The sequence below is a fragment of the Poecile atricapillus genome, chromosome W, assembly GCF_030490865.1.
Source record: "Poecile atricapillus isolate bPoeAtr1 chromosome W, bPoeAtr1.hap1, whole genome shotgun sequence".
Classification (NCBI taxonomy): Eukaryota; Metazoa; Chordata; class Aves; order Passeriformes; family Paridae; genus Poecile; species Poecile atricapillus.
The window spans coordinates 31911017-31934624 of NC_081288.1; the positions used below are offsets into that span (position 1 = coordinate 31911017).

The window sequence follows — 23608 nt, forward strand, 5'->3', positions numbered from 1 at the left end:
TTCAGATTCTGTGTGTACATGGTTATTTCTATATTTTGTTTTGGCACCATCTCAATAGCTATCTCCATATATTTTCCTCTTTGCATCTGCAAAGGAAGCATGACACAGCAGCATCAGAGTGTGTAGAGATAATGTGATAGTGTGCAGTTGTGGCCTAGTATTTGTCAATACCTGTTCTAATAACATGTTCCAGAGCATAAGGGAAAAGGTTGTAGAAATTAATTTATCTTTTTCTTACCTATAATAAACGGTTATGTTTTCAAACTTGAGTGTGGGACCGATCAAAGCAGGTTTGCTGCCTCTACAACCTGCTTTTATCCTGTTCTGGATAGAACAGTAAAAGTATAATACAACCTTCTCTCAGTCCTAGCAGCCATGAGCAACCCATATTCCCAAAGTGCCTCTCTTGCAGTCCTGTCCCTCGTGGAGGTTTTTGTTAGTGTGTTTTACTGCACATAACAGGCAATAGCTGTTAACTCTTGTTAAATCCTTACATTTTTAGAATAGTTGCCCTGCATCTTAGTCTATTATCTATTCCTAGTACATAAGCTTCAGCTCCTAGTTTTCCATTTCCATATTCCTGATGTGATCTTTGGAATAAAATTGCGGTGGCAATAGCTGGGGGGTGTGCATTTCTGTGAAAAGGGTGTGTTCCCTGGGTTTGGTTTGATTGGACGAAGTCAGGCAAACACGTTGATCTAGTTTATTTACAAAGATGAGGATTTTGAGGGTGGGTTTTTCCCTCTGATTGCAACACTGGGCTCTAGATAGGCACAGCAGTTCAGGCTATCGCGTGGTAAATGTGAGGCTGCTGCACGCTGCAGCCCTTCTTGGTCAAGGAGTAATTTTTGGAGAGAAAGCATGCCGAGGTACACGGTGCACGTCCGAGGAGAATGGCTGGCAGTGCCGTGCCTAAGCTCCACCAACACCATTGAGTGGCTGGGAAAGGAAGCTGTGAGACGGTACATGAAAAACAAACCTGACAACGGGGGATTTGCCTCAGTGGAAGAAGTAAAGTTTTACATTCGAAGGTGCAAGGGACTTGGCTTGCTGGATCTTGATGATACCGTGGGGGATGCTCTAGAGGACAATGAATTTGTTGAAGTTGGTAAGCAAAGCCTTAAACATCGGACCGTAGAGTGACTGTGTTGTTATCTGAGTCAGCAAACTGTGGCTTTATCTAGATTCATCTAAAATTGCACCTGAGAGATTGTGTGCAGTCTTATATGGAAAAATACCCAATAGTTTAAAAATATTTAATTTTTAGGAACAGAACTACATAAAAGTTAGAAGGTACAGGATTCTATGTACATCTTCTGTATCTGCTGTCATATATAGTGTAAGCTGTTCTGTTTTAGCCTTTGGAATACCTTAAATAAATACATACTTCCTTGTTATTTTCCCAGAAGCATGCAAGTATGTTCAGGGCTGATAACTGGAAATTAGAATTCTTATTGCTGTGAATTGTAATAAATAACAAATTAATTTATGTGAAGAATGCAATTTAATACTATATGTGTTAATTCTGCCTATTTCTTTTAGTTATAGAAGGAGATATAATGTCTCCAGATTTCATACCATCTCAGCCAGAGGGAGTTCATTTGTATCCTTTTTGAGTGCTTTGAGAAGTTTTTACAATTACAGATTTATAGTTTTCTAGATTGCCTGCGTTTTTTAGAGTTCCTTTATTCCTAAAACACATTGCCAGCTGTAACTGAGTGGTCACTGCCTGTGAAATCTTGTCTGCTCTTTTCCTTTACAAAACTTTCAGATACAGCAAATACCGAGAACCAGAACAGGTAGGAATCACCAGTGATTTTATAACTCAGTAACAAATCCTGCTACTCACCAGAAAATGTTGAGAGTTCAGCCAGTGCAGTATTCACAAAAGCAGGGGCTATTAGATTGGCTGGGTATAGGAAACTAAGCTGCAATGTGCTTATTATGTTTTTGTTACTCAGCTTCCTGTCTTATGAATAAGCATGAAGAAGCTTCCTGTCATTGCTGAGTTTTGACTGTATTTTTTATTTATACTGATTATTAAACAACTTTGTATGTATCCATATCCCAAACTAAAATGTAGCTCTTTGGTGTAGTATATTTCTTTAGATGGCAACAGCTTAACAACGGAGGACTTGGTCAATTTAGGGAAGGGACTCTACAAGATAAAGGTAAAAATTCTGAATAAATGCAGCTAAAAATTACATGTTAATTTTTCTACAGCTAAATAATGACAAACAAGCTAATATTTAAACTACTTATGTTTTAGCTCACAGCTGAAGCTGAAGCTAAAGTCAAGGAATCCCGAGAAGTGATTGAAAGGATTGTAAAGGAACAGACAGGTAAATATTTTTGCTTTTAACTATTAATTGTTTAGAATTATAAACATTCTAAACAATAATAATATTATTGTTTAGAAGACTTCATCAAGTTCTCTCCCTAACCAGCAGTGTGCATTTCTTGCAGTTGTTTATGGAATCACCACGGGTTTTGGAAAGTTTGCCCGGACTGTAATCCCAAACAGTAAACTGAGGTATGTTCTGTGTGCAGCCTTCTCTATCCTTTCTTTTCAGGAAAGGAAGGGCAGGGAACAGTTCCACCCTGTAGCTGGGGTTAAATGAGAGAGCTGCTTCAGGAATTCCTTCTGTTTTGTGCAAAATAAAAACCTGACAAGACTTTTTTGAGGTTTAACTTTTTTTTTTCTGTAGGGAGCTTCAAGTGAACTTGGTTCGTTCACATTCTGCAGGTAATGAGAGATTGCTTGGTGTTTCCCTTTTCTGCCCTTGTTGGTAGTGGGGGAGTAACCTGAGAGGGTTCTGTTGCTGTTTCAGGTGTGGGGAAACCTTTGACCCCAGAGAGAACTCGCATGCTGTTGGCACTGAGAATCAATGTCCTAGCCAAAGGATACAGTGGAATATCCCTAGAAACCCTCGAGCAAGTTATTGAAGTGTTTAATGGTAAAAAGATGTTTAAAGAAAATCTCCCTTTTTTTTCTTTTTAACTGTTTTGTTAAAGGGTGTAGCTCCATGGGTCAAGATGCAGATGTTGGTTTTTCAACCTGGTAGTTGTGAGAGATCAGGACTAGAACTGCAATAAGAGTAGTCCTATTGGTGCCATTGTCTATGATTGTAGGCTGCTACTGTGACCACACTTACGAGCTGGCTTCTTGGTTTTCCAAGGAGTGTATCAATGGAAGGCTCTAAAATTATTTTTGTTTTCTTTCTAGCATCCTGCCTTCCTTATATCCCAGAGAAAGGGACAGTTGGAGCCAGTGGAGACTTGGCCCCTCTCTCTCATCTTGCTCTGGGATTAATTGGAGAGGGAAAGATGTGGTCCCCGAAGAGTGGCTGGGCTGATGCTAAATATGTAAGACTTGTGCACCTGATAGTTTGGATTTTTTATGCATGCTGATTCATTTTTCAATCTGCATGTAGCTTTGAGAGGAAGAGAACTTTTGCTCTTGTAAAAGTCTTTGGATTTTTTCTACCAGTTTGAATTGGGACTAGATTGCCTTTAGCTACTCATCCTCTGATTTGAGGAAGGTGTATCCATGGAGAATGCAAGAACTGACCCACAAGTTACTGGAGCAGGCATAAATAAGCAGTATGTTATTAAGCCTTAAAGAAATATCATGCCATAGTACTGCTATACAAGATACCACAGGGACATCATTTGTGAACTGGAGAAAGGGATAGGATATGATACCAACTATGAAAGAATTATTACTGTATGTTCAGCTTCTGATGAGCATTTTGATGAGCATCAATGCTTTTCTAAAAAATCCAAGATCACCTCTCAAATGCTGAGAGTACCTGGGGATTTACTGGAGGCAAGATCTTCACAGTAAAGTTTCTACTGATTTTATAATGGCTTTAAGTAAATATACAGGTTTGGATATTTAATTTTTGATAAATTAACTAGGGTTACAAGGAGCTCTTCTATCATTGTCCTTCACAAGATGGAAATGTTACAATGGAATTAGTATTTAATCCATCGTTATTCTGCCACTAACACATCAGGAGACTGATCTTGTATTAAGTATCTCCAAGTCCAGCCCCTCCAAAGTCTTTCATGGTAGTTTGTTCTGCTATGCCTATAACTCCTATCCATGAATATTTGAATACCAGACTCATTAATGGATTGATAGGTGTGCATCACTATAGACTGGAGAAGGTTTGGGAACTACACAGGGAGAGGAGTAAGGAGGAAGCAGACCAATGTGTCCTGGACCTTCAAGACAGAAGGTACAGCTGTACACTTCTGAGATGCATTACCTCTTCCATTGGACAGGGTGAGAGGATTAAATGAGAAATAGGTTATGCTGTTTCTCCATTTCCCACAGGAGCAATTGCCCTATAGAATAGACATGTACTGAACGAACTGGTTTGGACTCCTCCTGTCACTAGAGATTTTCTATAGAAAGGATTAGGCATCATTTAAAAAGGAATAATTTATGCCAAGCCAAAGTGCTGTGAGGCAGGGTGTAGGCAGAACTGCCTTCCCAAGAAGTTTCCAGCCTTCTTTCCTATTGCCCTCTCCCATCTTCTACAACACGGTAGATGTTAATGGGCTGTGACAGTGACATATATCTTGCTTCAGTGCTCCTGCTACCTTCTTGTATTGGCACTAGGAAATGAGGTGCTACCTTGGAAGCCCTGTATTTAGTCCAGCAGAAAAAATATGTTACATGTTTTTGATATAAAGCTCTTTTTCTCTCATCACTTGAGAAATTAGTTAATATTTCTGTTCATGGAAACTTTCAAGTTTTAGTGACTCAGTTTTGTATCTTCAGCGACTGAAAAGTATCTTTCATTAACTGCCTTGTCATTTAACTCCTTTGCAGGTCCTGGAAGCCCATGGACTGAAACCAATTACCTTGAAACCAAAAGAGGTAATAAAGTATAATTATGCCAGCAGATGAAAATGAGCATGGTCAATCACTATTTGCTTTATATGTACAATAAAACCTTACATGAATTAATAATAATTCAAAGTCAAGCTTCAGAAGGATAATGATGAAGTGTTGTCGGGAGTGGGATTTGCCACTACTGGTGTCACCCTACTTGATTTGAAATGTCAGACCCAACTTTGTGTTCAGATTGTCTCTGTGGTCAGTAGAGACAGACAGGCCTCTTCAGAAAGCACTTTATACCATCCTGAAACAGCTGTCTAAGAGGCACCTCCAAGGTACCTATCTGCCCTTTGGCCATAACAGGAGGTCAGATGACTGACTTGAAGCAGGTATCTGACTTGCTTGGAACTACTAGTGCTCCAAGGGTGTCTGCAGTGACTTAATGGGGTCATGAGCATTGACACTTTATGTTGCAAAGATGCAAAAAATCAAGCTGTGCATTTTATCATTTCAGGATGGCCCAAAAAGCTAGGGAAAGATCTTTAACTCCTTCATGTAAGAAGGAGAATTATCACAGATAGGGGGAATTCCACCCAGCGTGTGGAATAGCTGCAATGAGTTTGCTTAACATCTGTTCTCCCTTTGTAGGGTCTGGCCCTCATCAATGGGACACAAATGATCACCTCTCTGGGATGTGAGGCGGTTGAAAGAGCTGGGGCTATAGCGAGGCAAGCTGACATAATTGCTGCCCTTACACTCGAAGTCTTGAAGGGTACAACGAGGGCCTTTGACACTGGTGGGTACTGTGCCCTCCCTGAATCTTTGCTGAATAGCTCCTGACAAGAGAGGTACAGCCTGACAGTCTAACTTGTCTTACTAGATATCCATGCAGTGCGCCCGCATCGAGGGCAGGCTGAAGTGGCCTTTCGATTCAGGTCCCTCCTGGATTCTGACCATCATCCATCAGAAATAGCAGGTGAACAATCTTAACCTTCACCCTCTCAGGTTACCAGAACAGGCTGGGTCCTTCAACAGAACACAATGTTTTTCTGTAAGCAATATTTGGGGTTTGCCCTCCTTGTGTCTTCTAGAGAGCCATAGATTCTGTGACCGAGTTCAGGATGCGTACACAATGCGCTGCTGCCCTCAGGTAAAGACTGACTTTTAGATCCTTCCATAACAATAGATAAATGATGGTGAAAGTTCTGCCTCAGAAATACAGTCAGTTATGTGCTGTCTGACGCTGTTAGAGTAAGGGGCTTCATTTTGCTGCTTCTTCACTTCACAGTAGTGTTAATGGAGACATGTAATTTGTTGATCACGTGCATGTACACACCAGGCAGCATCTAACAAAGCTGTGTCCAGATCTGGAAGAGGCCAGGGGTTGGAAGCAGAGGGAAAGTGCTGGTTTCCATGCTTGAAGATTTTATAGGGATTTTCTTCTGCTTTTGTGTTAATAATATAAACTGGGTGTTTCCAAAAGCCAGCAGAGTGTAGTATCTCAGAGATACTGGAAGAGCTTGATCCTACGCATTTTAACAGGAGCAAAGCTATTAAATCAGTGGAATTAATGGAAGTTAATTAATTAATAGGAGGTTTTGTTTTCTGGGAGTCTTTGTAAGGCTTCCTCATAACACTTCTGCCACTGAATAAATATCTTCCACTCAGGTAAACCAACCCAAATAAGTAAAGAATGTCATATTCAGATTACTCTTTTGGTAAAACTGCCATAATAATAGTAAATACCATCTTTCAAGTGTCTAGGATTGGCAGTGATGCTCCTGATGTTAAAAGCAAATCCAAGACCATCTTCCAAGTGTGAAAGTCAAGTGGGATGATTGGGAAAGAGGGTCCCTGCAGCTCAGTCAGCATCCTGAGGATGAACTAAGTGCAGACACTAAGCTCAGGCACTAATATCTTTTGTTCTAGGTCCATGGAATTGTAAATGATACAATTGCTTTTGTGAAGGACATAATAACAACAGAAATCAACAGCGCCACGGACAACCCTGTATCTTTTTGATTACTTCATTACCATAAAATATATATATAAAATTCTGCTTGGCCTTTTTTATTCTTTTCTTCTGTATAATTACTTGCACAGGAGGCAAAAAAGTGATAACTGGCTTTGGTCAATAACTGCCATTGTTTGCAACAGCAACCTCTCTTCCTTTCCCTATGACTGCATGGAAGGATTTCTGTCAGCACTGTAATGCAAGGCTGCAGTTCTGTCAGTGTTATAATGATGCTGTCCATAGCATCCTATTAACTGCTGATAAGCATTATTGCTTCTAATCTGTTCAAAATTGTAACTGTCACGGAGAGATTCTATCAAGGAGCTGAAAATCTATGCTAGGATCTGAACAGATGGGGGTTTTTTGCACCCTTGATCAAAGACCTTCCTTTATGTAGTTTATTTGAAAAAAATCAAAATTGTACCTACAAATTTGAAGAACTGAGATTGTATCTTCATTTCCTGAAAAGTGGAAGTGTGGATGCAATATAATGTGCTTGCAAATAAAAGCCTATTGGCACAAACACTCCTTCAGTTAAGATATTCCAATTACTGGCAAATACCACTCATGTAAGCTGTATTTCACTCATGTAGGCCTTAACTTCTCCTTAAAGATGGTGTTTGCTGAAAGAGAAGAGACCATTTCTGGAGGAAATTTTCATGGTGAATATCCTGCAAAGGTAATTCACCATCTGAAGAAAGGAAAAAAATAAATTCTGGTTTGATTTTTTTGCTTGTTTGTTTTTGTTCATCTGGTTTAATGAGATCTTCTTTTGTAGGCTCTGGACTATTTAGCAATTGGTGTGCATGAACTTGCTGCAATTAGTGAAAGAAGAATTGAGAGGCTCTGCAACCCCTCACTCAGTGAACTGCCTGCATTTTTAGTCACTGAAGGAGGTCTGAATTCAGGCTTCATGATTGCACACTGCACAGCAGCAGCCCTGGGTGAGTGCTTGAGCAGTACCGTAGAGAGAGGAAGCTAGAAAGACTGATGTTTTTCAAGACTGATGTAATCTAATAGTAGACACAAAGGTATCTGGCTCCTGTTTTCTGTCTCTTCTCCATGTGTTCTGTTCTGTTTTGTAAAGTATGAGCGTTGGGTGTAGCTGCAATTATTTCAGTTCAGGCTTCCTTATTCTGCACCGACCCTTGGGCACATTCAGGGCTCTGAGCATGAATCAAGGATCAGACCCCACAGTCCTCAGAAGACCAGGGTTCACAGGGCTGGCTATTGGGGGAGCACACTGAAATTAAACATCAGTTCAGCTTTTCCTCTAGTACTCATGGCTAAGGCAATAAGAAGCTTGCTGGCTGCTGGGATACTACAGTTCATAGGTGCAGGGAAGCATGAGCCAATATAAACATGCTTATGAGAAGAGAGTAAATTTTAAAAGTTACAAACACAGGAATGGAGGATATCAGATAAATGTGTAGGTAAACATTCTTCAGAAAAACAAGTGAATTAACTAAATCAGTGTGCTAAAGGAACCCTGCCTAGAGGCTGTTTTGGGAAGTGGGTATGGAAGAGGAGCTGAAATGCTCATCCCCTTTTGGCTGGGGAGAGTTTAGGATGGCTCCAAGCCTCAGCTGGTTGCATGACTTCAGGTTTCATTGCACACTTCTGCAATCTGGAGTGACAGATTCTGGGGTATTTGTGATTTCTGCTGTGAGAAATGAAAATTACAGCCCTGCCTCTGCTGACACTAAATGTCCATGGGTCAAAATCATCTCATCCTGATCAAAACAGCCAGGATTTTATCTGAATTGAAGTTTGAGTTCCTTTTATTTTTCTTAACTGTTTTTTTTAATTACCAATATTTTTCAAATCACTGCCAGTTTCTGGGTTGTTTGTGTACCAGCTAATGTTTTCACTCCCAGGGTTAATAGATAAATCTGGAAAAAAACCCTGTATATATTTTGCAACACTGCTGGATGTGTCTGTCTTCACCAGCACCAGCAGTTCTGTGCCTGCCAGACCAAGCTGTTTGCAGTGGTCACATGCAGCCTCTTTGGGACCTGCTGTCACCTGCCTGAATGTGCCAGCTGGGCTCTGGTCCTAAACTGTCACTCCAGCCTATTTGCAATTGGTGTCACCACCTTTCTGTCACTCCTGTTGCTTTTCTGAAGCCGCTAATTTGGCGAGGGCATTACACAACATCCCGCTGGGCTTCAGAAAGAAAAGGCCGAGTACAGCCGGAGTGCTGTGAATGCAGACTTCATTTTTTCTCTTTTAAAGAGTAATTCTCAACCTCAAATTGTCACTGAATGGTGCCTAAGGCCTCTCCTGCAGCCATATGCCTGTTGCTTTTGGATGCAGCATGAGAATTTACTCCAGACCTTTCCACCTGGCTTTCAAAGCAGGAGTGTGTCACCCTCAGGGACATGGGCAGCCTTGTAGTGAGGGGAAGGAGGGAGAGGGTTTGTATTGTATTCCCCCATCTTTCTAGAGGAAGTTCTGAAAGTGTCTCAGCTGCAAAGAGCAGACCAGATGCTGATCTCTAGCTGTATTCTTGAAAGGAGGGGAGGGGTGATATTCGTGACCAAAACCAGAGGGAGCCAATGCTCTTTACGGAGAATTGCCCCAGAGGAACAGGCAGGACCAGGCTTGTGTTTCAGTCATGCTGTCTGCTCTTCTTTAGTTTCCTCCAGGCCTTTGAGCCACAGCAACTCAAACTGGAGATAAGGGAGTGAAGAGTGAGCCGTCATTCCATATTTGGTTATTATTTTCATCTAAAGACTGCTGTTGGTTACTGTTTTCAGAAGCAATAGTAGTTTTCAAGGTGGTTATTACAAATGATTCAGTCCAGGTAAAATGCTGATGTATCCTCGAAAGAGGAGCAGTAGTAGGACCCAAGGTGGTAGATAGGCTCTTACCTCCATGTTGTCCATTGCTTCTGCTGTCTCATGCCTGTTCTGTCCTACATTCATTGTGCTGGGTTTTTGCAGTGTCTGAGAACAAAGCCTTGTGCCACCCCTCTTCGGTGGATTCTCTCTCAACCAGTGCTGCTACAGAGGATCACGTGTCCATGGGAGGATGGGCTGCAAGAAAAGCTTTGAGAGTTATTGAACATGTGGAACAAGGTGAAATTAAAATTCTGATTTCCAGACAGACCTTGAATCATGAAAATGAGGAACTAATACCAATAATAATCAGGTGTGAGGTAGGCAGATACAATATAAACTTCTCCAGACAGAATAATCTCTTCCAAAGCGCTGTCATTTTACTGGCGTTTTCATGGTTCTGGCAAGCTTCGGAGGGAGAACTGTCATTTTTAGCTCAGGCTCCTCTTTTCTCAGTGCTAAAAAAGTTTTCTGATTTATGATGGACATTAATACGAGTATTCAAGTTACTCTGGAAGAGATTCCTAAGGATTTAAGACTCTGGTAACCAAGAGTTCCTGGTACACTTGAAAGGTCTGTAGAACAGAGCACCTAAACTCTGCTTGCTGAAATGCTGGATACTGCCCCCAGCATCATCCATTAAATGATCCTGCCACTGGGCTGGCTTTCTGGGGGGTGTGGATCCACTGTTTTTTCACACCTGAACCATATCATATTAGTGAGAACAAGGGCCGGGGATAGCTTTGCATGGGAAACCTCGCCTTGAGCTGTACCTACCAAACATCCCTTTTGGTGTTCTGGTTTCCTAGTTCTGGCTATTGAGCTGCTCGCCGCCTGCCAGGGCATTGAATTCCTACGCCCTCTGAGAACGACAACCCCATTGGAGAAGGTCTACGACCTTGTGCGCTCTGTGGTGAGGTAAGATCAGATAAACACTTTCCCCAGAGGCTGCCTGCCTGGAGAGCAGCTGCTGGTGGTGGGGGTTAATGTTTGCCCAATGTCTCTTTACAGGCCCTGGATAAAGGATCGCTTCATGGCCCCAGACATTGAAGCAGCTCACAGGCTGCTTGTGGAGCAGAAGGTGAGTGCTGGCTTTTGGCTTGTGTGTAGGATTGTCTAACGCCGTTTTTCTTTGTCCATTCCAGCTGCTGTTTTTGCTGCCCAATCCTTTTCATAGTCAAGTGGTTTTGTAGCAAGTGGCAGTGACTGTCTCCTAACTATTGTACACAGAGCATTACCCTGGTAACAAGACAAAGTATTTTTGCCTTTAATCCTTTCACCTTGTTCCCTTGGAGCTTTCCCATCCCTTGCTGGCTCCCTCCACATGTTCTTCCCCAAAACTTGCTCTATCTGCCTCTCTAGTTCTGCTTCTCCCATACAGCATATCTCACCCAATAACTTTTCTTCAGGGTTTCCTGAACACATGCATTGATGTCTTAGCTGACCTTTTCTTTGCCTCTGACTGTGCTGTTTCACATTCTTGTTTTGCAGGTGTGGGAAGTGGCTAAACCTTACATTGAAAAGTACAGGAGGGAACACATCCCTGAATCAAGACCCATTTCACCTACAGCTTTCTCCCTGGGGTCGCTGAGAATGAGTGCAGATGATAGTCACGACCACAGGCATCAGAATGAACTTTAGGAGTTGTGATCCTCTGGAAGAGAGCAGAACCTTTCCAGAACCTTACCTGAGCATGGCTGTTCTACTCAAACTCAATGTAGTGTCTCCAGGTGACCTAGAGGACCTGTCTGTCTAGCTCAGAAGCACAAATAGATAGTAAAGAAAAGTCTCACTGCTTTCCTCATGTGTAAAAGACAACTTTGTCATGATAGTGTGGTTTTGACTGAATTTCACAAACTTCTGAATACAAATCATTCAGACTGCTGCTGAAACCAGTATTTTTGTCAACATTTTGTTTGTTTTCTCTTCATCTGTGCCAATGATACCAAATGGATTAAGTTTGATATTCTTACCTGTTTTCTCCCCCTTTGGATAACTGCTGCGATCCCCTTCATTTTGCCACAAACAAGATTATCTTTACACTTAATTCTTCTCACATTTGTAGATCATATGTGAGGTACAGGCTCTTGTATAACAGGAGCATTTTTAGAGCAGGTGCTTCACAAATCAGAGAAGCTGTGTGCATAGGAATGTGCTATGGAGATCATCACTCCAGAAAAAATATATTCTCTTCTGGTGATGGACTACATTTAATGCACCTTTCCAGGAGCTATGGGCTCACACCTGCAATCAATAAACTGAGGCTTCACATACAGCTGTAGCAATCTATTTTCCTGTCCTGAGTGTGATGATGAAAATGTAAAGCAAGAGCTTAATTTGGAAGTAAGTAGGACAGGTAACACAGGGGCCAGAAAAGGGGGAAGAGGAGGTGTAGGACTAATGAATGCGAACCAGTGTTGAGGCAATAGCACCAAGACCTACACTCCCATGGCTCCCAGATCTCTGCCTGTCTGCCAAGGGCCCTGTCCCCATAGATGGGATCATGACTGAGTGTGCTCTGTGTCAAAACACTGACCTCCAGCACAGGCTTTATTTTGCAAGGGAAGAGTCAGGACATGGCTTTCACCTCCTGCAGCAGTGATGACATGGCAGTAGTGATCTGGCTGAGGGCCATTCAGCACAAGCTGAAAGCCTCCCCAGGCTATTGGCTGTGCTGCAAGGGGCAGCCAAAACACCAGTGTGTGGCTGCCTTTCAATGTCTGACACCTGCCATGTTAAATGTGCTCTGGTGAGAGGGCTTCTGCCTGCATGGCAACCTAGCAGGTTGGCAAATGCCTTGGGCATTCAGAGAAGAGATTCTGGGCCTTGCTTCCCACTCACCTCTGCTTTTGCCTTTCTGAGACCAAGGGATCCCCAACACACACTGCAGATGGTGAATTCAGGTTTTGCATGGTGCCTGTGTTGAGCTGAGAGGCACCACTCTGCCTGGACCCTGCATTTAAGAAGTCCCTGTGCTTCCTTCCCTGATAGCCTTCCCAAATTAATAAATTTGGGAAATAAACATAAATTAATGTTTAATGTATAAACATTATTTAGGAAGGCTGTCTTGGGCAGAGTGGGCTGTGCAACCACATACTTGAGACGTTCTTTCAAGCTTTATAAAAATAAAGTTCCATGCCCACATCTGGTACAACATCTGCTTGCAGGAAAACACATCAGGTGGCAGGAATGCTATTGCATTGTTTTAAAAACTGATGTAGCTGGCTAGCCTGGATCAAATAAAGCATGAAGAAAGATACTACAGGGCATGGCTTGCAGATTTTGGATGTTAAATAGATGTGCCCAAGGCTCAGGGAGATCAGAAGATCATAATAATTCTCATACATGTTCATGATGGCTTTCAAATATCTGTTAATCAGAATGAGACCATTGTCCTTCCTCACGGGTCTTGTTCACTGAAGCACTCTGCTCTGTATTACAGATTATGTTGCTTTCTTATATCAATAATTATTTTTGATGTGAAGTTCTTCATGCTTGTCAGGTGCAATTTTATGACCACACCTTCAGAAAGTAAATCCCTTTTGCTTCTGCAGCCACCATCCATTTGAAAATTTGAAGAAGACTTTGTCCATGGGTATTCAGAGACCCTCCTACCCCAGACCCTCTGCTTAAATACTGCAAAAGCTTAAATTCTCCAGAGCTGTATCATCCTTTTTTCTACATACTGCATTCCTAAATTATGTTACAAGCTGTAGGAAAAAAAGCAGTAGTTGAAAGATAAATGAAAGAGCACTTTAAAGAAGTTAGGCTCCTAAGTTTCAACACAGCTTTGAATAAAAGTTATCATACTTATCTTACCAGAATCACACTCAAACTTCCACAAACAAATACGTCTGATGCTATTTCAGATTCAGCCTAGAATAAATAAAATTAGGTCTTTTCTGGAACATCTGTATGACACTGCATGTGGTCTTCTTCCAACACATCCAAGGGCCATCCCAAATGTGTATGCCTGAGCCCCTGGCCCTCTGTCACAGGTAATTTAACATCACACTCCCCAGTAAATCTTACCTGGATCCAAACTCTGCTTATTTATTGCCAGTTTGTTTGGGTTCTTTTAAAATATAATAATATTATAGATTAATTGTATAGAAAACATTTTTGGAAACTGTCTTATTTAAGATGGATACAATTAGAAATTATTTTATTGAAGGACAACGGACATGGAGATGCATCAAATGGGTAATGCTTGGTAAGGTTTATTTGAATAAGGGTAAGGTGAGCAGGAAAACAATTTACTGGTAAATACAAATCTGATTTGTCTGTTGCATTGAAATACTCCATGCTAATTTGATTTTAGTAGCTTATTAAACTACTGCCTTCTCTCAGTAGCTGCTCATTGTCTCACACCTTTCATTTTCATAGACAACTTTTCCTTTAACTATAACGTAGTTGATCAATGCTTCATGTCCACCAAACTGGTAAATCAAGTGCTCCCATCTAAAAAGACAAAATGTTTAAGAATATAAAAACTTGCATAAGATCAGGCCACATGCCCAGAATACCTGGCAATTTTATAAGATTTTCTTGAAAATGGGAAAACACCATTCCATGCCTACATGTTGTCTCTTGCTGCATGAATACAGTGACTCTCTCAGTAGAGAATCTATTCCGCAAAATAAACACATGTTAATTCTAGGTAATTTGTAATTAGGCATGGATTACTTGTAATAACAGCCCCAAAAGTCTTAGGCTTGATTTTCCCCTGGAGTAATTAAAGAAAATGAAAGTGTGTCTGAAATGCTACCAGTGTCCCTTTATTCAGTGAAGATAACTAAGGCTAAAGCACATTTCAAACGACAACAGAAGAACAAACCTTGATGAATTTATGATGAGAAGATCCCCCTGCTTGCCAACCTCCAAGGAGCCATGTGTGTCTGATTTGCCCAGAGCATAAGCTGCATTAATGGTGGCAGCTGCCAGTGCTTCATTCATTGACATCTTCATGTTTACACAGGCCAGATGCATCACCATAGGCTGAGAGGCAAGGAAGGGGACAATGGGAGTTACCAGGAACACAAAGCTGTTTATGCCTCAAATCCCTAAGTGCTCTCCTTCTTCCTTGCACGTCAGAAGGAGTTGTTTGTACAACATACGTTTTGCCAAATCCAAAATGAAAACTCTAAGATCAGTAGCTTTGAGAGCATTTTGAATAGGCCTCTCAGTGCATATGAGGGATGGAACCCATTCTGGTTTCAAGAATTTCTGGCAAAAACTTCCAATACGCACAAACAAACGCAGAGAGCCGTCTGCGTGGAGCGTGCAGCTCTCCTTGTGCACGTGAAACCAGTTTGAAGTGTGCAATACCCAAGTTGTACTAGTAAAAATTGCCATAATTCAATGGTTTCAGTATTATGGCTATCTTACCATTGAAAAACAGTATGCATTAGGATTAAAGTCACTGCCAAGAGCAACTATAACACCTTCTTCCAACATTCTTCTAGCTTGAGGTTGCTTCAGTCTAGTGGGAAAAATAAACTTATCAGTACAGTTAGCTTAGTTATCATACAATGATTTACAAAGGCAAAAGTCATCTCTCAGTTTGGCTACATTCATGCCTTCAGTTACACTGATCCTTATGGAGATGAAAGCCCAAATTCACCTCTTGCACCCCTACCCATCACCCTATGGACAGCATCAATGAGAAGTGTGAGCCACAGCTTTTGCAGTAACATCATGTGGCAGTAGCCAGTGTTAACCATCAGGCTCAGACAAATGAAATTGTGGAATTTACCCAGAATTATTGAGAATTTAGAACTACCCCCATTATTTAGAACTCATCCATTTAAGAATTTAATAGAAGAAAATCTTCATTTCTGGAAAATTATTTTCTATTTCTTACAGCTTCAAAGACAGGCTCCAAAATATGAGCAGCGGTAAATGCAATGCAATAATCCCTTCCCAATTTTTGAGTCTGAGTTTAGTCTGCGTACATTAGAGATCTTTTCACTTAGCAATTACAATGCAAAAGGCATTTTCAATAACTTCGATATCTGGAATAGCCATTTCAAAATTGTTCAGTCCCTGGGTTAATCTGTGTAGGTGTTTGCAGGGTGAGCACTTGGAAACACTCTCTAGGAAGTTTTAGCCATAGCTGCTGTAAAGCCACTCCAAATCTATTGTGAGACTTCTCAGCAATCTCACAGATTTTTTGAGGATTTCCAGCAGAAATAAGACCTAAGGAGGGAGGCTCAGTTCTCTGAAGGTGTGATTGCCTTCACTGACCCAGACTGATCCTTAAGGCATAGATATGCTTTTAGATTAAAAGACCCTCAAACCACACACACGGCTTTGCAATTGCAGGAGCTTCCCTTCAATCTAGTGGCCTTACCTTAGCATGTAGGCTGTTGTTGGCAGAAGGACAGCAGCACACTTAGCTCTTGCCATTGACACAATACCTTCATCTGTAACTTCTTCCAGGTGGCTGATGGCCCGGGCTCCTAGCTCAGCTCCAAGCTAAGTAAATTTTCGAGCAAATTACTCACTATTCTCAATTTATTCAGTTTTAAAAGTTGTTTCTAAACAACTGAAGAGACAATCTACTATTAATGTAAAATATACCAGAAGAGAAATAGCAAAGAATGCTTGAAAGAACAATCGGAATACAGAGACAAAATATTTGTTAATTTGCTGCATGAAAGGCTGATCACTTTATCCACAGAGCAGAAGCACACTTTCAGTGGTGTTTTTAACAGCCTAACACACAAACTATGTGAGAGACATGGATGGAAACATTATCAACTCCTGTTCATAAAGGATCCATCAGAAAATAGTTCACAAAATTGAATGCTGCCTTCAATGGGGAAGTCAAATAGTCTTTTATGATCAATCAAGTTTTTGGTTTGGTTTGTTGTTTTATATTTATATACAGCTTGGGCAGACCCTACAGGAAGGAAGCAATATTTAAATGATGGTCAAACATGGTGTCAAAGGGACTTTCTTTATCAAGATGTTTGGGAACCTAGTCTTGACTAGACCACCTCTCTGAGTGTGCTCGGATATCTGATATCTGAGTAATGAGACCACTGAGTGTGCTCACTGCAATTTGACTTGTTGCTTCTAACAGGACATTTAACAAAAAAATATTTTTCAAGTTGCATAGAAACCATGTTTTTGTCATTCTTGGGTGCATGGATATCCACCTTCCTGATCTGTATCCCGTGTGGAAGATAAGCAAAGTCAATGTTTGATTAGCCAGTGCACATTAGTCCCAGAGGTCAAGGCTTCCTCCCATGTCCTTAACTCCAAAGCTGCACATGGACTGCTCTTCCTGGCATCTGCTTCTATCAGATGGTCTACTTCATAAAGTCTTAGAAAAGACAACCTCTGTTTTGAAGACTACAATTCTTACACAGATTGGGCTCTCACAGGAGCAAAAATAATTGTTAAGAAAGACATACCTCAGCAGATTTCATCGGATGGAGTTCATCACCATGGAAGTTAATCTGTAACCCTATATCTTTTCCAGCCTGAAGTATCCTCCTTGTACACTCCAGATCAAAGACTCCCTTCTCACAGAACACATCTATATTGCTAACATTAATTTCACCACTTAGTTTGAGTTCTTTCAGTTTAGGAAGGTGGTTATTGATAATGTCATCTGTGGCTTCAGTAGCAGTTTTCCCTCTAATGAAAAGAAAATTACATTACAGAGCTGTATGAGTAACATCCTTGAAATCTGGCACACACTCAAGCCATACATGCAATTACTGAATTACTTAGGAAATGATGTAAATATGAATCCCTCAAAAAAAAACTTCACATTAAAAAATAAAGCCTCATTGTAACTCATGCAGTCTCCAACATGAGTTACTTTCCATTCAGAGAATACTAGATTGTGTTACCGAATGTTTTTAATAAGGTTGGCATCTTGGATGCTAACAAAGATATACTATACTTTAAAACAAATTTTTCTGCTTTCCTATTCATATATTCTGACCTCTTTATACTGTATTCTAAAATATAACTATTTAAAATATGTAAATGAGTATTTAAATATGTTAAATGGTATTCATATAATATTTTTATGCAAGTGTCAAAGCTCAAAGCAGGCATGCAGTGTAAGTCATTATTTTTAATTTACCTGTCCTCCTTTTATACCATTCAGAGTGATGGACAGATAACTGTTTCTAATCAGAGGAGCTCCCCAAGGTTTGACTTGCCAAAGTCAGAATCATTTATGAATCCTCTATTACATAAAGATAACCCAGGAGAGATCACTAAATGCCTTAGAAGGAGAAAATAATCCCAAAACATGCAGTTGAGTTAGAATTTTCCAATTTTAATATCTAAGGACAAGGGATGTACAGCAGCTAAATGCCTGAGAATCTCAATGCTCATTTCAGGCACCATAAGGCACACAGACACTGGCACTATGGAGCGCCACACATGGCTGAGTTGGAGCTATGCAATGGCAATAAATTCAAGAAGCCAAGTTCTGCCTGAATTTATCAGCAAGGTTATAAAGCAGAGCCTTTCTTCCATTCCCTTCTCACTGAAACAGTCATTGGGGCTGCTCAGCCTCTGACCGTGCCAAGGCCTCTCCCTTTTCTCTTTCTACTCAGCAGCCTTTGGAGGAATTTGGGCTGAAATATTATGCCCAGAGCAAAGATAAAACAGAGGGAAAAACTAAGAAATTCCACTTTTTGAGGAATATAATGCCCCAAAATGCAAAACAAAACTGCTGTGGTTTTAATGCAGAAGATTTCTGCTCAGGAAAACACTTTAAAAATTTCATTATAAAGTTGAAACAGACCAAATAATCATTTTCCAATAAAAAATAATGATGATTTTTAAAAATCAGACATCTCCCAAATCATAAGCTCGATTCAAAATGATGACTGGAGAGACCAAGGAAAAACTGCAGATTTTCTCCCAGTCAAAATAAAAACCCAAGCCAGAGTCTAAGTTTGAGGGGTAGCATAAAATTCAAGCAAAATAGCCTAGACACAAACATTTGATTGAAAAGAGAAGAGAGGATTTAAAAAGACTCAAACTGGAAAATACAGATAACTCAATATTTCCTTCAGGTAATTTCCTCAAATCCCAAACTACCTTTTGTCCTTACTTAAAATACAGTATCCTTACTTCTACTACATTTTATTATGCTTGATGCATCAGTGGGGACAGAAGTGTGCACAGAATGAGAAGGCACATGTCTTTCTAACACATGAGAGTTAGTATGTATTTAAAAACACTGGAATTGATTTCACTGGTTTATAATAATGCTCAAAGCATTTTGGTGGGAAATACTATTTATCAGGATTTTGACTGAGATCCTGCCAAGGCCCTTTAGGGGAGGGAGAAAGGAAGGACTAATAAATACATATATAGTTTGGGGTGAAAGGTCAATTTTATTTTACCATTAAGTCCTCTAAATTTTAGTATAACTTCTTGAAAGAAGAAGCTGTTGCCTTCAGCTGATTTTAGTTACTTTATTCTTAACCATCTTCCAGTTACTGAAGATGATACAGGATTAATTTTTCATAGTTAAATTGACAAAAGATAATTTACCATCCTGCTCCAAATACACAAGAATTAGATTCCAAAAAATATTTTCTGGGTCATGTTTTCCTGAATGTTAGAAAAGGCTGGGAGGGTTTTTTTTGGAGTATGCTGCTTTTTTTCTTTTAATGAACATCTCTTGAATATTGCCACATAATAAGCCTGCCTCCATCTCATATGCCTTGTCTCACAGCAGCCTACCACTCAGTATGTCAAAATATCTAGCTAAAACTCCTCATTAATTCCTTCATATACTGAAATCTGGTGACATGAAGATGTTGTTTTCACCATAGTGAAAAAAAATCAGAAGTGAGAGAGGATTTTTTATGATATGTCTACTTGACCCACCAGAATAATTGATTAAACACAGTTTAATCTTCATCTCATAGCTGTAAGATGTGTGCAAGTCTTCATTGCATGGAAGTATAATTAAACTTTGTTTATGGAGCTATATAAAGATTAAATATAGTATTTTTTGTTGTTATTTGGCCAAAATAAAATCTCATGGCAGAGACCAAGTTTGAAGGACAGCAGCAAATGCAAGCAGAACGATCTGTATAGGAAGCCCTGTAATCTGTGTTATGTACAGTGTGAGCACCAGCTGGAGGCAGAGGTTCTGTGCTAAGCCTGTGTTGGCATTAGGAGTCACAAAATAATGTTGCACTGCAGTCCTTCAAACTAAAGTTTAGCAGAGCTTCCTATAAATATTGGCTGTTGTTTTTCAAGTATGTTGCGTTTTAGGAGTGGGGAAGAAGAAACCAATTCTCAATGCAAAGCAGCAGCATTTAACAAGAGAAAGAAAAGTCAAATCCTATTACTTGGGCACAGCGTGAGCTCCACAGTACGTTGAGGAAATGCCAATATCCATGGATTTCTTAGCACGCTCGATCACCCTGAGCATTTTGAGCTCAGTTTCCAAGTTTAAGCCATATCCACTCTTGCACTCCACCAGCGTGGATCCTGCTCTGAGCATGCGTTCAAGGCGGTGCTGGAAGGTGGAGAGCAGCTCCTCCTCCGTGGCCTTCCGAGTGTGCTCCACCGTAAAATGGATTCCTCCCCCAGCCTGGTGGATCTCCATATATGATGCACCTGCCAGCTTGGGTTAAAGAGAAGAAAACAAAAACCACTCCTCATATACAATTAGCTATGAACAGTGTGTTTTCCACCCAATAGATAGTGGAAAGTGTCTTGAGGTCTCTTTGCAGTGAGAAAGACAAAGAGAGAAGAAAAAAAATCCCCATTAATTCTTCTTCTCCCCCCCCTCCCCATTTACTTCTCTCTCCCACTTAAGTGAAGAAATGTTGTAAGAAGTGGCATAAAGAGAAGTACTCTGAACTTGCTTTCTCCTGAGTCCAAGGGAAAAACTGATCTATAGCTCAAAATTCATCTATGTAGAAAAGAAAAAGAAAGGAAAAAGTCAAGACTTAGATGGTAATAGAAGGCAGCATTCCTGTATTGCTTCATCAATGCAAAAATATATCAAGGGTGGCTGCAAAGGATGCAGGTACACTCTCAGCCTATCAGTATTCAAAACTCATCCCTCCTCCCTCAGGTAGATTATCTGACTGAAATTATGTATTTTTCTATAAAAGAAAGATGAGAGTCACTAGGAAGTAGAAACAGTTATACATTTTAAAAGATAAAAAAAACAAGAAGGAAGAAAAATCCATCTGTGCAATTTTATGTTGTTACCTTCATTGCAAACTCATGAACCCTATCACCAGCCCACACTGGATGTGTATGTGCATCTACCAGGCCTAAAGAAAACAAAGTAAATGTACATTTGAGTTAATTCACTGTGTAAGAGAAAAGATTATGAACATTCAAGCAAGTTAAATAGACAGTAGAAGCTCCCCTAAAAAGTCTCTATTGGTTAGAGAAAAATAAAAATCCAACCAGACAAATATCTAGGATTTTCTTCAGAGACTATTGGTTTTCATTCAGTTTTTCTTTCTAGGTCTAACACCTTATGCAAAATGTCTCCAGGTTGTCATGTTATTTTGATCAAATTTTCAAACTGTGGAAGAAAGGATAAATAACAAACTTTGAAAGAGTTCATTAGTCTTTAAGCCTGTACTCTTTAAAAAAAGGCACACTGCTTAGGCTGGGCTCAGCACAGTAGACTTCCTCTGGCAAAACTTACTACCCTAGGAGCCTTTTCCACAAGCTCTGGAACTGATACTGCTGAATGGCAAGGCCACTGTAAGAGAAACACAGGTCTGACAGCTCGTGTACTAACACCACTTGGATAGCTGAACATGCAATAGACTTGCTCATCTTTTGGGGATTTTTTTTATCATGTAAAGTTGCAGAATATGTGACCTAAAATCCCTTTTGCCTCCAAACAGCTGTGGGCAGGATGGACAGACTGAGCTCCGTGGCTGAATGGCTGAGAGAGTACAGGAAAGAGCAGTGAATCTGAAGAATCACTCTGTGGATCAGCTACATTCCTGTTGTGATCTGTGATACAGAGGAACAGATCTAAAGACAAAACAAGAGGAGACAGAGCTCCACTATGAAATTCAAAAGAACCCTTGAGTATCTCCAGTGAGGGAGACTCCACAGCCTCTCTGGGCAGCCTGTTCCAGAGCCCAGTCACCTGCACAGTAAAGAAGTTCTTCCTCGCGTTCAGGTGGAACTTTGTGTGCATCAGTTTCTGCCCCTTGCTTCTCGTCCTATTGCTTGGCACCACTGAGCAGAGCCTGGAAACCTCCTCTGGGCAACCCCACTTCAAACACTCACAGACATTGATGAGGTCCCCTCTCAGTCATCTCTTCTTGAGGCTGAACAGACCAAACTCAGCCTCTCCTTGAAAGAGAGATGCTCCAAACCCTTCATAATCTTTGTAGCCCTCCACTGGGCCCACTCCAGGAGCTCCATGTCTCTCTTGTACTGTGGAGCCCAGAAATGGCCACAGCACTCTAGATGTGGCCTCACCAGGGCTGAGTAGAGTAACAGGATCACGTCCCTTGACCTGTTGCCAGTGCTGTTCCTTTATATCATAAAAATACACCTACCTGGTAACACACACTTCCCAGAGCAGTCAATTATCCTTTCAAACGTTGCTTCTGAAAACTGATTGCGAATAACATCTGCCTGGCCCACAGCTTTGATACAACCATCCCTGCAAAACACAGGCAATGAACGAAGGACGTGTGAGCCTGTTTAAAAGTGCTCAATGACAGAGCTCCTGGAACAATAGGGGCAGGATCCTCAGCAGGACTAGAGATGCACATGTGGAGGTGGTTTGCTAATCTTACAGATGCACAACGAACACTGGGGTAATGCCATGCTTTTCAAGCTGTTTGCCATAACACCTGTCCTCTGCTTAGATCCCTCTGGAGGACACCTTGGTGCTGTTCTGCTCTAATTCCTGCTAGGTAACACTGTTTTCCTCCTGTGGATCAGCGAGCACACAGCATCGCTCCAGAAGGGATCGATCTATCTATCTATCTATCTATCTATCTATCTATCTATCTATCTATCTATCTATCTATCTATCTATCTATCCATCTGTCTATCTGTCTATCCTCAGGACACTCGTACTCTGCCACCGCCTGCACCTGGATCACGCCCTGGGAAGCCACAGAAGCCTCTTTGGGACCGTTCTCCCAGAGGAGCTCGAGGATGGTACCGGGAAGGCTGGGCTGCGCTTGGGGGATGCCTTCCAGCCTCCCACGGAGCTGCTGCTCCCCGAGCCCAGGGGGCCGAAGCAGCGCTCGGTCCCGGTCCCGGTCCGCACTCACATCCCCAGCCCCAGCCTGGCTGCCTGCACTCACATCCCCAGCCCCAGGCTGGCTGCCCGCACTCACATCCCCACCACCAGGCTGGCTGCCCGCACTCACATCCCCAGCCCCAGGCTGGCTGCCTGCACTCACATCCCCACCACCAGGCTGGCTGCCCGCAGCACGCCCAGGCTGGCAGCGCCGTCCCTCCGCAGGTAGGGCTCCCGCCGGCCGCACACCAGCACCAGCTGCTCGGCGTTCTCCAGCAGCAGCCGGTGCCGCTGCCGGCCCGCCATGGTGTTGAACACCGAGTGCCGGGGCCGCTCGGCTCAAAGTCCCCCGGGGCGGCGCGGCCGAGCGCCCCTCCCGCCCCCCGTCCTGCCCCGCCTCGCCGGCACCGGCCCGACCCCGGCTCCGGAGCCAGCCTTGGCCCTGCCCGGCTCGGGCTGCCCTAACGCGGCTGCAGCCCGCTCCGGGAGCGGGATGCTGGCCTGGATTCGGTCCAGGATAACGTGATAAGATCCGTGCATCGCGCTGCTTCGTGACCGGCTCCGAAGCATCGGGTGTCGCAGTTGGGACTTCCCGGAGCTTTCAGTCCTCACAGCACCACCTGGAGATCTCCCTTTGCCAAGAAAACAGAAACTTCTGATTT

The 23608-nt window shown here is 41.8% G+C and overlaps 2 protein-coding genes across 2 annotated transcripts; one reads left to right on the top strand and one right to left on the bottom strand.

Moving 5' to 3' along the window:
- The first annotated feature begins 743 nt into the window (after positions 1 to 743).
- Positions 744 to 12011, top strand: LOC131592269 (histidine ammonia-lyase-like). The gene is made up of 20 exons (XM_058863674.1): positions 744 to 1108; positions 1543 to 1603; positions 1772 to 1799; positions 2097 to 2171; positions 2270 to 2342; positions 2467 to 2533; positions 2709 to 2746; positions 2832 to 2957; positions 3227 to 3366; positions 4844 to 4891; positions 5501 to 5648; positions 5733 to 5828; positions 5944 to 6002; positions 6782 to 6862; positions 7480 to 7545; positions 7645 to 7810; positions 9812 to 9946; positions 10516 to 10624; positions 10718 to 10787; positions 11198 to 12011. The coding sequence occupies exons 1-20, from the start codon at positions 862 to 864 to the stop codon at positions 11345 to 11347; spliced, it is 1983 nt and encodes a 660-aa protein (XP_058719657.1). The 5' UTR covers positions 744 to 861; the 3' UTR covers positions 11348 to 12011.
- Positions 12012 to 13906: 1895 nt separating this feature from the next.
- LOC131592441 (probable imidazolonepropionase) lies at positions 13907 to 23289 on the bottom strand. The gene is made up of 9 exons (XM_058863951.1): positions 23110 to 23289; positions 22249 to 22355; positions 20924 to 20988; positions 20050 to 20327; positions 17128 to 17353; positions 16059 to 16183; positions 15095 to 15188; positions 14544 to 14704; positions 13907 to 14167 (listed from the first exon to the last, which is right to left on the bottom strand). Exons 1-9 carry the CDS (start codon positions 23250 to 23252, stop codon positions 14053 to 14055), a joined length of 1314 nt encoding a protein of 437 aa, XP_058719934.1. The 5' UTR covers positions 23253 to 23289; the 3' UTR covers positions 13907 to 14052.
- Positions 23290 to 23608: the final 319 nt, after the last annotated feature.